Source organism: Lagopus leucura, unplaced genomic scaffold (assembly GCF_019238085.1).
Source record: "Lagopus leucura isolate 7727_CA_CO unplaced genomic scaffold, USGS_WTPT01 Super-Scaffold_100040, whole genome shotgun sequence".
In the NCBI taxonomy this organism is placed as follows: Eukaryota; Metazoa; Chordata; class Aves; order Galliformes; family Phasianidae; genus Lagopus; species Lagopus leucura.
The window spans coordinates 1107266-1120028 of NW_024962289.1; the positions used below are offsets into that span (position 1 = coordinate 1107266).

At 47.2% G+C, this 12763-nt stretch overlaps 1 protein-coding gene across 2 annotated transcripts; it reads right to left on the bottom strand.

Annotated features, from left to right (window-relative positions):
* Window positions 1-284: 284 nt before the first annotated feature.
* Window positions 285-12149, bottom strand: ST6GALNAC1 (ST6 N-acetylgalactosaminide alpha-2,6-sialyltransferase 1). Of its 2 annotated transcripts, none has more exons than XM_042883890.1 (9): window positions 12027-12149; window positions 8198-8816; window positions 5190-5358; window positions 4822-4993; window positions 4518-4656; window positions 3781-3884; window positions 3150-3239; window positions 1797-1896; window positions 285-1419 (listed from the first exon to the last, which is right to left on the bottom strand). In XM_042883890.1, the coding sequence occupies exons 2-9, from the start codon at window positions 8783-8785 to the stop codon at window positions 1249-1251; spliced, it is 1533 nt and encodes a 510-aa protein (XP_042739824.1). In that variant the 5' UTR covers window positions 8786-8816; window positions 12027-12149; the 3' UTR covers window positions 285-1248. The 2 variants fall into 2 exon arrangements, with proteins under 2 accessions (XP_042739824.1, XP_042739825.1); XM_042883891.1 differs by lacking the exon at window positions 12027-12149 and adding an exon at window positions 11570-11721.
* Window positions 12150-12763: the final 614 nt, after the last annotated feature.

Sequence of the window (12763 nt, forward strand, 5' to 3'; positions counted from 1 at the left end):
TTTCTTTTGAAAGAAACTTCTTCCAACTTCTTGGGAGGAGAAAAGCCCTATTCAGAAGGGAAGAATACCCAGTGGAGCCGGTCACCAAGCAACCCACAGCAATGCATGGGCAAGGAACAAAGCTGCCTCCCTGCCCACCCAGAGCCCCTAGACTCGGGGCGGCAGCCACGCACAGGCACTGCAGGGCACAGAGCCTGTGGGTGCAGCAGCAAAACCCTCCGTGGGCTCTGGGGGGTGACTGAGATACAAGATACAAACCGCATCTCAAAGGGCTGCAATGGAAATCAACTTGGGTAAAGCAGTGCCGTTTATTTTGTTTGCAAAAGCCCACTCAGAAGGCCAGTACTCCAAAGGCTTGCTGGCTGCAACAGTGCTTTTCTCAGCACAACATAGGCAGGCACTCCAGTCAGCAGCAAGGACAGACAGCATCCATCCCTGGACATTGAGAACTCTCATTTCTCCCGGTAGGAGAGGAAGCACCATGCTCCTGGCATAGCCAAGCACCAGCTTCTGCACCAGACTCACTACATGCAGTCAGCAGCCAGGGGAGCCCCACAGCAAGAGGCACAATGTCCAGCATCCTGCTGCACTCTGAAGAGCTCTCCCCTTCCCTTGTGCTGATGGTGAACTAGGCCAAGGTCAGCAGGCTGGGCACCAGACATCACAGTGCTCCCCAGGAGGTGCCACAGCAAAGTCACATTGGGAACTGAGATGCATTTGGAAGTTAAGAGTTCAGTCTTTATGTCTGCAGGGAGCAGAGTGACAAGAGCACTTCCAGGACACAAATCATCCCCTTGAGACAGGATGGTCCGTGTCCCCTTTTCTATCCACTGCTTATCAAAAACACCCAGCTCCACAAAGAGCACTGCTCACAGACAACCCACCGACAGCAAAGCTAGCCCCTAACCATCTCCTTGCAGAGGGAGAACCTGATTAAGATAATGGGCACTGGAACATCTGCTATTCAGATTCATCCTGGATTTCTCTTTCCCAGCACCAGAGCATACAACCATCCACAAGTCAGGTGGGACTTGTTTGGAGGCACTTTTCCCTTCTGTTCTCTTGGTCTGTAGAATATGCACGTTTTAGAAAGTGTTGTGAGAAAATAAAGATACCAAAGGACGGAAATATCTCTGTGCAGCTGAAGCTGGGCCTGGAAGTGCAGTGCTAACCCTGGCTTCTGAGGTCCTCTTCTGTTCCCTGTGAGGTGCTATTGAGATTTCCCAGGCAACAGCCCTCTCCACACAGTCAGGGTCTCTGGTAGAGCTTCATGATCTTCTCATCATGAAGCCTTTTCCACACCTGCTTCTCCAAGTTGAAGTCATGGTTAATGTAGAAGACCAGGCGTTTCCACTCCTTGTCATAGTAGTGATCCGAGTATTTCTGGTGACCTTCTGTGATGTAGCCATAGGCACTCACCTGGGAAAGACAAGAGGGCTCAGCAGGGAGATATCAAGGACAGAGGGAGCTAAATGAAATACAGGACAGCTCCCAAACAGGGTGGGAGCACAGAAAAGGACACCTCCCAATGATTCTGCAAGGGCACCCAATATAGACCAGGCTGTGAAAAGAGGCCCCAGAAAGCCAACATCCTCTTGCACTGACTGCCTGGGAGGCACAACAGCTCTCAGGTCCTAAAGCAGGCTGCACAACCTTTGTGTGAACTATTTTAGGGCTGGTTTTTTTTTGTGCTCACTCTGTTCCCCTCTAGCTGACAAGGCAGGGCTGGGGACACCCACACTCAGTTACCCTTTGTTTCCAGACAGTGCTGTGAGCAAGAATCGTACTACCCTTACCCGGTCACAGAGGTGCAGGGCAGTCAGCAGCAGGAGGGCTCCTGTTGTGGGTCTGTACAGCCGCCAGTAGGGCTTCTGCAGATTTTTAGATTTCAAGAACCTGCAGTACGAGAGAAGAAAGCACGGAGCGGCTGCTGAGCGCGCTGGCTCACGCTGTGCATGGCTTGGTCCTCCTGGGCTCGTTTGGCACTCTCCTTCCTTGCAGCAGCTTGTGGCCACACTGAGCATTTCAAACAAGCCATGACTGCTCATGTGTGGGTAGTGCTGTGTGCTCAGTGAAGCACAAGACCAGACCAGTCCAGAATGCTTCCATCACCTGCACTGAAACCTGCACTGAACCCAGCTCAGCCCAAACTTTACAGGTCAAGAAGCAGTGGGGTTAAATGGGGACATGATTAAAGGACTTAGTGCATTCAAATCACTCCCTGTTCCTTGCCTTGCAGTGCAGAGGAGGCTTTAGAGTCCCTGGTATACTCTCCCCATCCACATTCGGGAACAAAACACGATGCAGGAAAGGTGCAGAAGGAGGGTCACAAAATCTGCTAGGAGCTGCTGTGTTTTGTGCCAGCAGTTGTTAGGAAGGTAGGAGTCCACACATTAAAAATAGAATTTGAGCTCTCCTGGCCTTGGAAAGAGCCCAAGTCAGAGAAGAGAAAGAAGAATGAGCAGGGGAGTGCAAGCCATCTGGCACTGCATTTGCTATCTATCAGAAAGACATAATGCAGCTCTCAAGGAGACCAAAGGGCAAACACAATCAGAGCTGGCACAACAGGAGCTCTTCTTCCTATATCTCCTGGTCATGTGTGGCCCACAGTTGGCAGATCTTACAACAGTAATAGTATCCAGGGCACACTTGTGAAAATGAGATGCAAAGAAGTGCAGTCAGGCCAAATAGGATGCTGAAGAAGAGCTCATTACTGTGCTTGAGGGAACAACTAATCCCTTGAGTTAAGACATGATGTAAGGAGAGGAGGGCTGTTATGGAGCCTTCCTCCAAGGTGCTGAGCAATGGGTAGCATGAAAGGTTGGTCCTGAACAGGCTAACTATCCTGGCACCTTAGCAATGCTCTGCTCACATCTAACATTGCCACTTGACTCCTTTTGGACACAGAAAGCCAATCTGTCTGAGAGCTGCTGCTTCTTTTGCTCACAGATGAGAAGTTTGTAGGTCTACCTGCAGCTAACATCCCGCTGCAGTACCACAGAGCACTTTAAGTGACTGCACACTGGTGAAGCTAACCCCAAATCTGCTGGTACAGCTCAACTGCAGTTACAAGTCATTGGGCTGGAAAGAGAGAGCACAGAGACAGAGAGAGATGCTGCCAGCCAGAAAGCACACAGTTCCCAGCTCACCTGTTTTTCAAGTATCTGAGGAAATCAGGGTGAGTTACCAGGTACTTATCCATCGTGAAATCTTCATCAAATCTCTCCCGGGGCCTTTGCCTAGGGACAGGAACAGGGAGACACTCAGGATAAACTCCCGTGTTTCATTATGGCTGGAAAGCATCAGCCTGATGTACTTGGTGGTGAGAGAAGAATCACATTGTTCAGTTATCCTGCAACATTTCTTAGATGATGACAAAGCCTCCATAGCAGGCTGCAAGAGTGGCAACAAAGATGGAAATATCTAAAACACGCATGTGTACAGATAAGACTTGGTGAAACCAGCTCTTCACCCATGAGTAGGACCATGCACAGACACCAAAGCAGAGAGCAGTTCATGTTCATCCCATAGAAACTCAAAGCTTTCTCTGAGCTCAGACCACAGACCACTAAAAGCAGCTACTACAGAAATAGCTAGGAAGGAGGCATCACAGCAGTGCTCATAGCTGGGAGGGAAAGAAGACATTTCTTCAGATCAATCAGATAAAGAAGGGAGGATTTAAGCTGGTCTTGCGACTCGGCAGACTGAGCACTGTGGAGATGAAGGTACAGCAGAGAGCTCCACACTGAAGGACGTAGAGGTGGGGCTGGTTTGCTTTACCCATAATGGTTCAGGAATCCTTTCCTGATATCCTTGTTCAGCAGAAGAGCCTTCAGCCACTCATAGTCTCTAACTGCCTCCAGGAAGTGAATGTACCTGATATGCTAAGAAAGAAAAAGTGAGCGTTAATGAACAACACAAGAGAGACATGTCCTTTAACACCAAAAAGCAAGCAGACATCTAAGCTGACTGAGCTGCTCAAGCACACACCGGTGCTCTGCAGCTTTTAACCATCCCACAGTGACAGAATGGAGAGAACATCTGATCCATAGCTACTTCAACATGCTAAAGGTTTGTGAGGGTGGTTGAACACTGGATCAGGCTTCATAGAATCACAAGGTTGGAAACAACCTACAAGATCATCTAGTCCAACCGTCTCCTCATCACCATTGCCACCACTGGGAAGCACTAGCTTCCCAACAAGGTGGCTGATGACTTGCCTGCCACTGTTCAGAAGGCAATTGGAGAATGCCCTTAATAATATGATTTAGCTTTGGCAGGCCCTGGTGTGGCCAGGCAGTTCCAAGTGAGCTATTCTGTTATATTCTAAAGGGCTAGGGTAGCACTAGCACAATTTCCCACCATGAACATTCACTCTCAAGCCACAGATCCCTCACTAAGAGTAATGCTGAAGTGTTAGCTCAGCCCCTTTGCCCACCACGCATGAAAAGATCAGAAATGAAGGTCACAGGTTAACAGAATCCTGTCAAAGCTGTACAAGCATTGACCTGACTAACCTTCCCCTGCGGGATCTTATTGAACCCTTTGCGTCCCAAGTTCTGGAGAGAGGACACAAGGGAGAATGCTGTGAATCCATAGAAGGAGGTTTTTGTTCCCACATCCTTCTCGTAACCTTTGATGACAGCTCCACTCACCCTGTCCAAGGAAATCAAACAAATAGTTAGCAGATAAGAGAAAAACCTTTGCGGTTCTTCATCTCCTCCTGCCACCAATCATTTGGGCAGCTGGCAGTCAGCACAGCTTCCTGCTGGCCAAGGCAGGCTAGCTGTGTGTCTCCCAGGAACCATCAGGTCATCTCACCGGAACACGTAGTCATGGGAGTCGATCTCCTTGCCCATTCCAGAGTTGTTCAGTATCCCTCCATTCCCCACAACGGCACAGCTGATGCACGTTGACACGTTACTGCTACTGTTGGCCAGGAGCAGCTGCTGGTGGGGATTTGGGGGCAGGCGTGACATGACTTCTTCTACCACTGTGAAGCAAACATGGTGGAGCATTAGCATCAAGAACCTTGAGAATGGACCCAGGGAAACCACCACAATTTCCTCCACAAGATCCACCTAGCTTGATGTGTTTGTCAAGGAGGTCCTGCAAAACACCAGAAACCCAGCATACAGTTCCTGTGGGAAGTTTTCATGCTCCCATTCTGACAACCCTGGGAGACTCACGTGAGTAATTCAGCTCCATGAAGCCATAGGGAGGTGCAAAATGCTCCAGGCGGTCCCACTCGCTGACATTGAAGTACCTCTTGTCTATGAAGAGTGTGATGTTTGGCAGGAAAAGATCTCGCAGCCAGTCAGACTTGGCAGCCTTGGCTCTCACTGATTCAGAGCAGGTCTTGAAAAACAATAAGAAACAATAAGGGCTGATTAGCAGGGAGCAGATAAACCTGTCTGAGTGCCTATGCACAAGTGTCATGTAAAGAATCAGAGAAACTCCAATGGATCATCCACTCCTCTCAGTGTCCCCATTACCACAGAAATGAGGCACAATAACAGATGAACAATTAGATGATGCAAAATTACTTACAGGTAAGGCAGGATTACCCCAAGTCTCTGAGACTTTCCTCTTCAGAAAAACAGGCCTGTAGCTCTCACAGGTTTTAATGGCCTCAGGCCTCACTACCTGTTGCCAACTGAAACTTGTAATAGGTGTAACCTGGTCGTGGTCTTATGTTTTTTTTAAATGTACCAGATAAGGCCAGCAGTCCCTTTTGACAACACAGCTCACAGGCCTTTGATCTCAGATACAACATGCACATGCATACTGACACACAGGTGGGGTCAGATCACCATCGCTGTTCCCTTAAAAGAAAAGAAAAAGCACACAGCTTATTCCATCTCCTAAAGGAACAGCAGAGCAACTTACAGCTGATAAGAGAATCTAAGTCAGCTGGTAACAAGAATGGTCTCATTGCAGCTGGCAAGCATTAGGCTGTGTGTGCAGATGGAGAGCAGAGAGCTCCAACTGTGGTGGATTTTCCACTGAGTCAATTTAGCCTTTATTCTTTTAGACATCTTCCCCAAACAGTTACTACAGTATCTACCAGAGTACAAAAAAGAAGACCAGGTGGACCTATGTGCCCACCTCAAAGACCCAGAAGTGGCCAGGCTTTACCAAAGCCTTGCAGCATGCTCACAGCTGAGCTGGGCTCCCTGCTGATGTTCTGCTTGTCATGACAGCACTGCAATGATAAAAATACTGTGCAGGGTTTGATGTTGGTGTCATTTCATTTTTAGCATGTTACATGTCCAGAGAAAGGGATGTTCAAGCTGTACTTTGTACTGTTTGAGGCCTGGTACTTCTCACAGCTAGTCTGGATCAATACAAGAGGAATTAGGGGAAAGTCTGACTGTGCAGGAAATGAAGGAAGTTGGAAGCAATTGTAGTTACTCCTTCTCTTTGCAGAATTAGAGATGACGTTTGAAAGCAAGATTCAGTGCATGATGTCTAAATCCATATCCTCACCAACAACCCTTCTGCACGTACTTCCTCCATGCTCCACTATTGTGGAAGGGTTTTCCCTGCTGTCTCAGCTGTTCTGCACGCCCAGATGCTCTGCAGCCCCAGTTAGAATGAACACTTGGCTTCCTGCTGAAAGCTGTTGTCCCTCATCTCTCTGCCAGCTCCTGCTCTGCACTCTGAGATAGCTGCATGTCTTCTCCAAGGAGCTACAGAAGACAGAAGCATCTGGGAGTCACCAAGCAGGATCCAGCTGACCTAACCCCACTACGTGTAGTGCAGTAGCACAGGGCAGGAAGGGCGAAGGACTGTCACATATGGCACACGCACACTCAGCCTCATATTTTGCCCACTCCCATTTGTATTTGGGGTGCCTCAAGCCCAGGAACAAGGATGCACATCCTGCTCCACACACATGATCGTGAGCCAGGCCTTTCTGCTGTGTCACAGTAAGGCTGGGCCAGTAAATGAGCTCAAAGGTTTAACAGCCAATTCTATTTAATAGAATCACGAATCTTCTCCTCTCATGTGGCTCAATGCCACCCTGAAAAGCACAACCTGTCAGCAAAAGAATGACTTGCACTGCCAAAAGGGGCAAAGACCACAAAGGAGAAAGAACTCAGAAAGAAAACATCAAAACAGTAAAGTTCACCCCTGGATATTTCATCACTGCAGCTAATCTACCTCTGCTCTCTGTGTGTCTCCCAGGGCACAGTGGGGTTGGCATTAACATTTTCAAGAGAGCAGGGGGTGGCCTGAGCAGAATGATGCAGTGCCTGCAGCCCTGGCAGACCTCTCCAGCAGCACCAACATTCACCTTAATGCCACCAACAGCCTCCGCTTTGCTGTCTCTGGAGCAGTAAGATAAGCATTCACCAACCATCACCTCACTTTTCTTTCACTTCATTCCGACTTTAACTCAAACAAGTGAGAAAGCCTCCACTTCAGTGCATCAGGATCCTCCTCACTCCCACTGCCAGTGTCACTCCTTACAGCACAGCACAAGCACAAGTTTCCCACTGCTGCCAAAGCTTTTGATTCGCATTACTACATGTCTGCTTGGGAAAACAGATTACACAGATGTACTCCTGTTCCTTCCCCACAACCCTGATTACTTTAGCCTGGCTGCGTAACACAAAGATCAAGGCAAATCTGGGAACTGTAAAAGCTGAGTCCTCACCACAATGGAGATGTTCAGTTTCCCAGGAAATGAGACACCCGTATTAGGACCATGATTTAGGGCTAGGCTCTGAATATCTGTCACAGACATTACCAGACTAAGTGTAATGGCACTTACTTTAGGGCACTGTGCTACACAGAAGCTGTGTTATGTGCCTAAGTCTCCTATGCAACAGAGCAAAGCACTCAAGACTGGAATCACCTTGTAGGACATCTAGCAGCAGAGATATTCTCCCCAGCTCCTGCTGCTCCTGAGTTATAGAAGGATTGTTCTGGCTGACTTTTAAAGAAAGGAACCCATGAAAATGGGTGCAGCTCCAACAACTTCCCATCCTGGAGCATGGTGGAGGACAGGACAGGCCAACTGAGCCATACTCACACAGCTCTCCTGCTCTGGGCCTCAGCAGCACCTGCCTACATGAGTGTGTTGATCTACCAGCTTGGACATCAGCCTCCGCTCTGAAGGGCAAAGATGCCCAGGAGACAGCAGACAAAGAGGTCAACAGGGACATACACACAAGGCCATTACACCTACCGATGCTGGAGATGAGCTATCCAGTATGTACTCATCATCAAAATCCCACTGAGGCTCAGTCTTGAAATCAGCAGCCCTCAGTTTCTTCTTTTCTGTCACTGTGGCAGCCTGAGTCACAGGTCTTATGGTTTTCACCGACACAGGAGGCTCTTCTGCCTTTGGTTTGTCTTTGGATGTGCTGTTTGCATGCACCACCTTCATCCCAAAGGATGGTTTCACAGTCACCTTCTCTTTGTCTCCCTTCATCCTGGGAACTGTTTTCTTTCCATCAGCTTCCTCTACCCCTTGAACTGGTCTTGCTGTTGTTTTCTCCTTTGTTCTCTCCACTACAGAGGCTGTTGATGCTGTTGTATTCTTGATTCCCACCACCTCAGGGAATGGTTTCACAGTCACCTTCTCCTTGCCTTCTTCCACCCTGGCAACTGGTCTCACTGTTTCCTTCTGCTCTTTCTTCCCTTCCCAACTTGATGTACTCACAGCAGTATTCCGTTCGAGCCATGTAGCGTTTCTCTCCAAACCAACCTTCAAAATGCTCCCATTAGCAGAATAGTCTGAGCTTTGCTGATCTTGGGCGTCCACTTGCAGCATATGTGAGATGCTTTGGTAAATCTTGAGCTGCCTGAATGCAATCAAAGGAAAAGCAGACACATCACAAACACTTTCCACTTAACACTGAGCAGCTTCCAGCACACTTCTTGTGCTCTTGACTGCACTTCAGATCACTTCTGCACACAACCATTACATTCAGATGACTTGCATTGGTATCTGCAACTGAGTTTCTGCAGGGAAGTAAAACACCCTTGTTAGAAGGATGCTGTCTGAATTCAATTTCATTTAGGTATTTGCCAACAAAGTTTTATTCAAATTTCCTCTTTGGGACTTAACTCACGAAATATGCTCTACGTTGGCACTAACTACAAACCAGCACAGAATAGCTTTGCCCTGCCCAGGGCACGACAGTCCCCAGGAGTGTACATAGAGCACTGCAGGACCCTGTTTCAGAGACACTGACTTCAGGACATGGGATACAACACAAAGACAGACACCTGGCATTCCTTATGCCTTATTTATCAGCAGACAGATGTTAAAAATATGGAGATCTTACAGAGCTCAGAAAAGGAAGTCTAACAAGGAGTAAAATTCACTCCATAAGCATGCATCACTTCTTTTACACCATCTCTATGACATTGGAAATGACAGTCGTAAAAAGACCAACTGCTACCATATGCTCTATAATTTGGTTCCCAAAACAACCAGCTCATCACCAAAACTGGCTTCCTCAGAGAAACCAATCAGATATAATGCAAACTGGTAACATCCCAGGATCAAATCCTAAGGGATTTGAGAAAGGCAGTTCTATCTTCAGATTTACTTAAGATATCTTCCAAAGAGAGCACGCCACAGGTCAGACACAGCTCCAGTGCAGATCCTGCCTGAGGAAGCTAAATGTCCTGCAGAGAGAACTCAGATATAATAATGCAGAAGAAGACTGTACAACCCCCAGTTTCACCACTTGAGTTTGGGTCAGAACCAAGGACTGAATCCAGAGCTGTAATCTGGGGCCACAAGGCACTGTTTCCTTTTCCCCTCAGCTACTGCAATGGCATCACACAGCACTCACCAGCTACAAACACCTTACAACAGACACTTCAAAGCTATTAAATACATTCTAAAGCTTATATGTGTATAATCTTTCTTCTATACATAGAATCCTAGAGTGGTTTGTGTTGGAAGGGACCTCAAAAATCATCCAGCTCCACACGGGCAGGGCTGCCAACCACTAGATCAGGCACCCAGAGCATGCCAACCTCTAGATCAAGCTGCCCTGGGCCCAACCAACCTGGTCTTGAGCACTTCCAGGGATGGAGGTGCCTCTCTGGGCAGCCTGTTCTAGCACCTCACAACCCTCTCTGTGAAAAATGTACCTCTGCCATCTAATCGAAACCTTCCCTGTACGCACAGTTGTAAGGTGGAACAGGAAAAAGAAAGCTGAAAAATTCTGCAGCTAAGCTTTTACATGCAACAAAAGTTTCCATAACAAACTGACACAGTTGTCAGATCTCACGCTTGGCCCCTTGGGTGATACAATTGTTCAAATATCTTGTTTATTTCATGATTCTGAGAAGTGCTCCCAAGGTAATAAACGGGAAAAATGCATCTCTGCAGGTAAGAGGTTGGAGCACTTTGATTACTGCTGAGGCTGCAGAGCAATACACTGAAGTGATTAGGAAATTATTAGCCTAGGATGGCTTTTAAAAATCAGTTGATATAAAATGGATACTTGGACATTTACAACATCATTCCCAGTAAAAAGAGGAGCCTATCAGCTCTTCCTCTATTTCCTCTCATTTAACCAGCTTCAATCAGGGATGCAGTGGTTGCTTCCTATCATAGCCCTGCACATTTAAATGTGTCACTGCATACTCCAGTAAAAGGAAATATTTCACTTATATTCTAGATAAAAAGACATTTGGTAACATGGAGACCAAAATGCAAAATGGAGGGCTCTATGCATCCAAAACCTTCTTGCAGTCAGAGGCATGTGGCCAGGCACTTGTGCCTGCACAGACCTTGATCCCTGATCAACTCTTTAAAACCAGACAACTGGTTCAACCCAGTTAATCAAACAGCAACCTCTGGAGTAGAGCTGGCAAACAACTGTGGAAGCACAATAATACTTACTGTCACCTCCTTCTCCAATTTACTGAGCCCTGAAGCAAATAAAACCAAGACAATGCTGCTTTCTGTATTTCACGTTACGTACAAAGGCACAGAAGTAGAAACAGAGACAACTACATACTGCACATGCCTGGGTGTGTTCTACATAAAGTTTCAGCAGTGTTAAGTGTCTCCAGGATCTTTGCAGGACAAAATGGTCTAAAGAAGCCAGGAATAGAAAAAAAAAAAGATAACTTATATCTTTATCATGTCAGCGTGGCATCAGTGTGCCAGTACACTGCATGTTTGTATTACTTAAGGAATCAAGTGTTGAAGTCGCTATAAATGTAAAGGTATCACAACAAATTCAATGTCTAGCAATGCAATCGAGGCTAGAATTGGGTGAGGTCCTTATGGGAGCTACAAGGTAAAAGCAAATACGTAGTGCCAAACTATGGGAACACACAGAGTAAAAGCTGCTTTCTTAATACAACTGTGCAGGGAAGCACTGGGAGCAGGCAATACAGCAGAAGAAAGTTTGGCTGCCATCTTCCAACACTGTGCTCTGATTGTATACAACACAGCTTTCTAAAGGAAAGTGGTCATCAAACTCAGATCCAAAGTGCAACTTTCAAGATTAAAAGAGAGAGGGAGAGAAAGCGAGCAGAAGGACCGTATCCACAAGCATGTACTGCAAGGAAGCAGGGCTCTTACCTGAAAACGCTTTTATCCATGCCAAACAAGGAGCTAAAACAAGTAATGATGAGGGAAAGGACTGTTAAAATAAGGAGCCAACGGAATATTCTGGGATCTTTAGGAAGCCTTCTGATTAAAAACCGCATAGTGAGAAGCCCAGGAGAGATGGAAGCTCTGCTGCTGCTGCCCAGAGGTGTGCCCCATGCAGCTATTTCCAGGTGTACTGAACCAGTGGGCTGGTCTTCTCTCTGGATTTGCCTGCAAGAATGTTCACACCCTCTCTCCTAAGGCTCCCTGTATCTTCACACACAGGTCCAATTTGTCAGACAAGACAGCAGTTTTACACCAATTCTATTATTTAAAACTTACTGCTACCCAAACTGGGGAAAGAAACACTTTCTACTACAGACCGGAGAGGTTTCCTCTATTTCCCTCTATGAAGTTAGTCTGGGGTAAGAAGAAGGAAATCCTTTACCTCTAATCTGGTGGAGGCATCACTGGGAGCATTGGTGTGAAGTACAAGAGCAGCCACACTTGCAGTCAGAGAAACATGGAATGGGTTGTAACAGACCTTGAAGATCATCCAGTTCCAACTCCTGTAGCACAGGCAGGGCTGTCACACACTAGAGGAAGAAAATAGGTTTCAAACCACCACCAACCCGAGGGACCGGGAAAGATTCGAAGCATAAGCACAAACAAATCTTTGGTTTCTTCTTCTTGCCATGACTGTAGCTCCAATCCAAAAGCAATATCTGCCCACAAAAGCTGATAAGACACACACATCCATTTTACTTCGGGAGTGCTTTGCTGCAGATCAGAGCTGGACTCCTTGCAAATCCACCACAATGCAGAGGAGTCAGTGCTTACAGTCAGATTACCTGACAGTTGCAGCCAGCCAGTCCCCTCCCTCTCCAACCAGCCAACCCAACTTTCAGACTACCAGAGTTCAGTCTCACTTTTTCACTTCCTAAAAGCATGTCAACTTCACCCCAATCTCACTCTGCTATGGCCAACAAACTTGTTACACAGGCTCACCTGGCTCAGGAACACGTCCTTTGGCTCTGAGCTGTCACACAGACAGATGGCACACAGATAGTTTGCACTCTCCAGCCGTTCTTTTTGAGCTCCCTGTCAAGTTTCCTCCACTGCCACGGCCAGGACCAGTCCCTTTTTGGGGCTGAACTCTTGCCCCATCCCTTCACAATGGTCACT

Coding starts and splice junctions, on each gene's coding strand:
- ST6GALNAC1 (XM_042883891.1), bottom strand. CDS start 11,697: ATGCGGTTTTTAATCAGAAGGCTTCCTAAAGATCCCAGAATATTCCGT. Junction 4,657..4,821: donor TCCCATGACTACGTGTTCCG/GTGAGATGACCT, acceptor TTCCTTGGACAG/GGTGAGTGGAGCTGTCATCA. Junction 3,240..3,780: donor GGATTCCTGAACCATTATGG/GTAAAGCAAACC, acceptor TCCTGTCCCTAG/GCAAAGGCCCCGGGAGAGAT.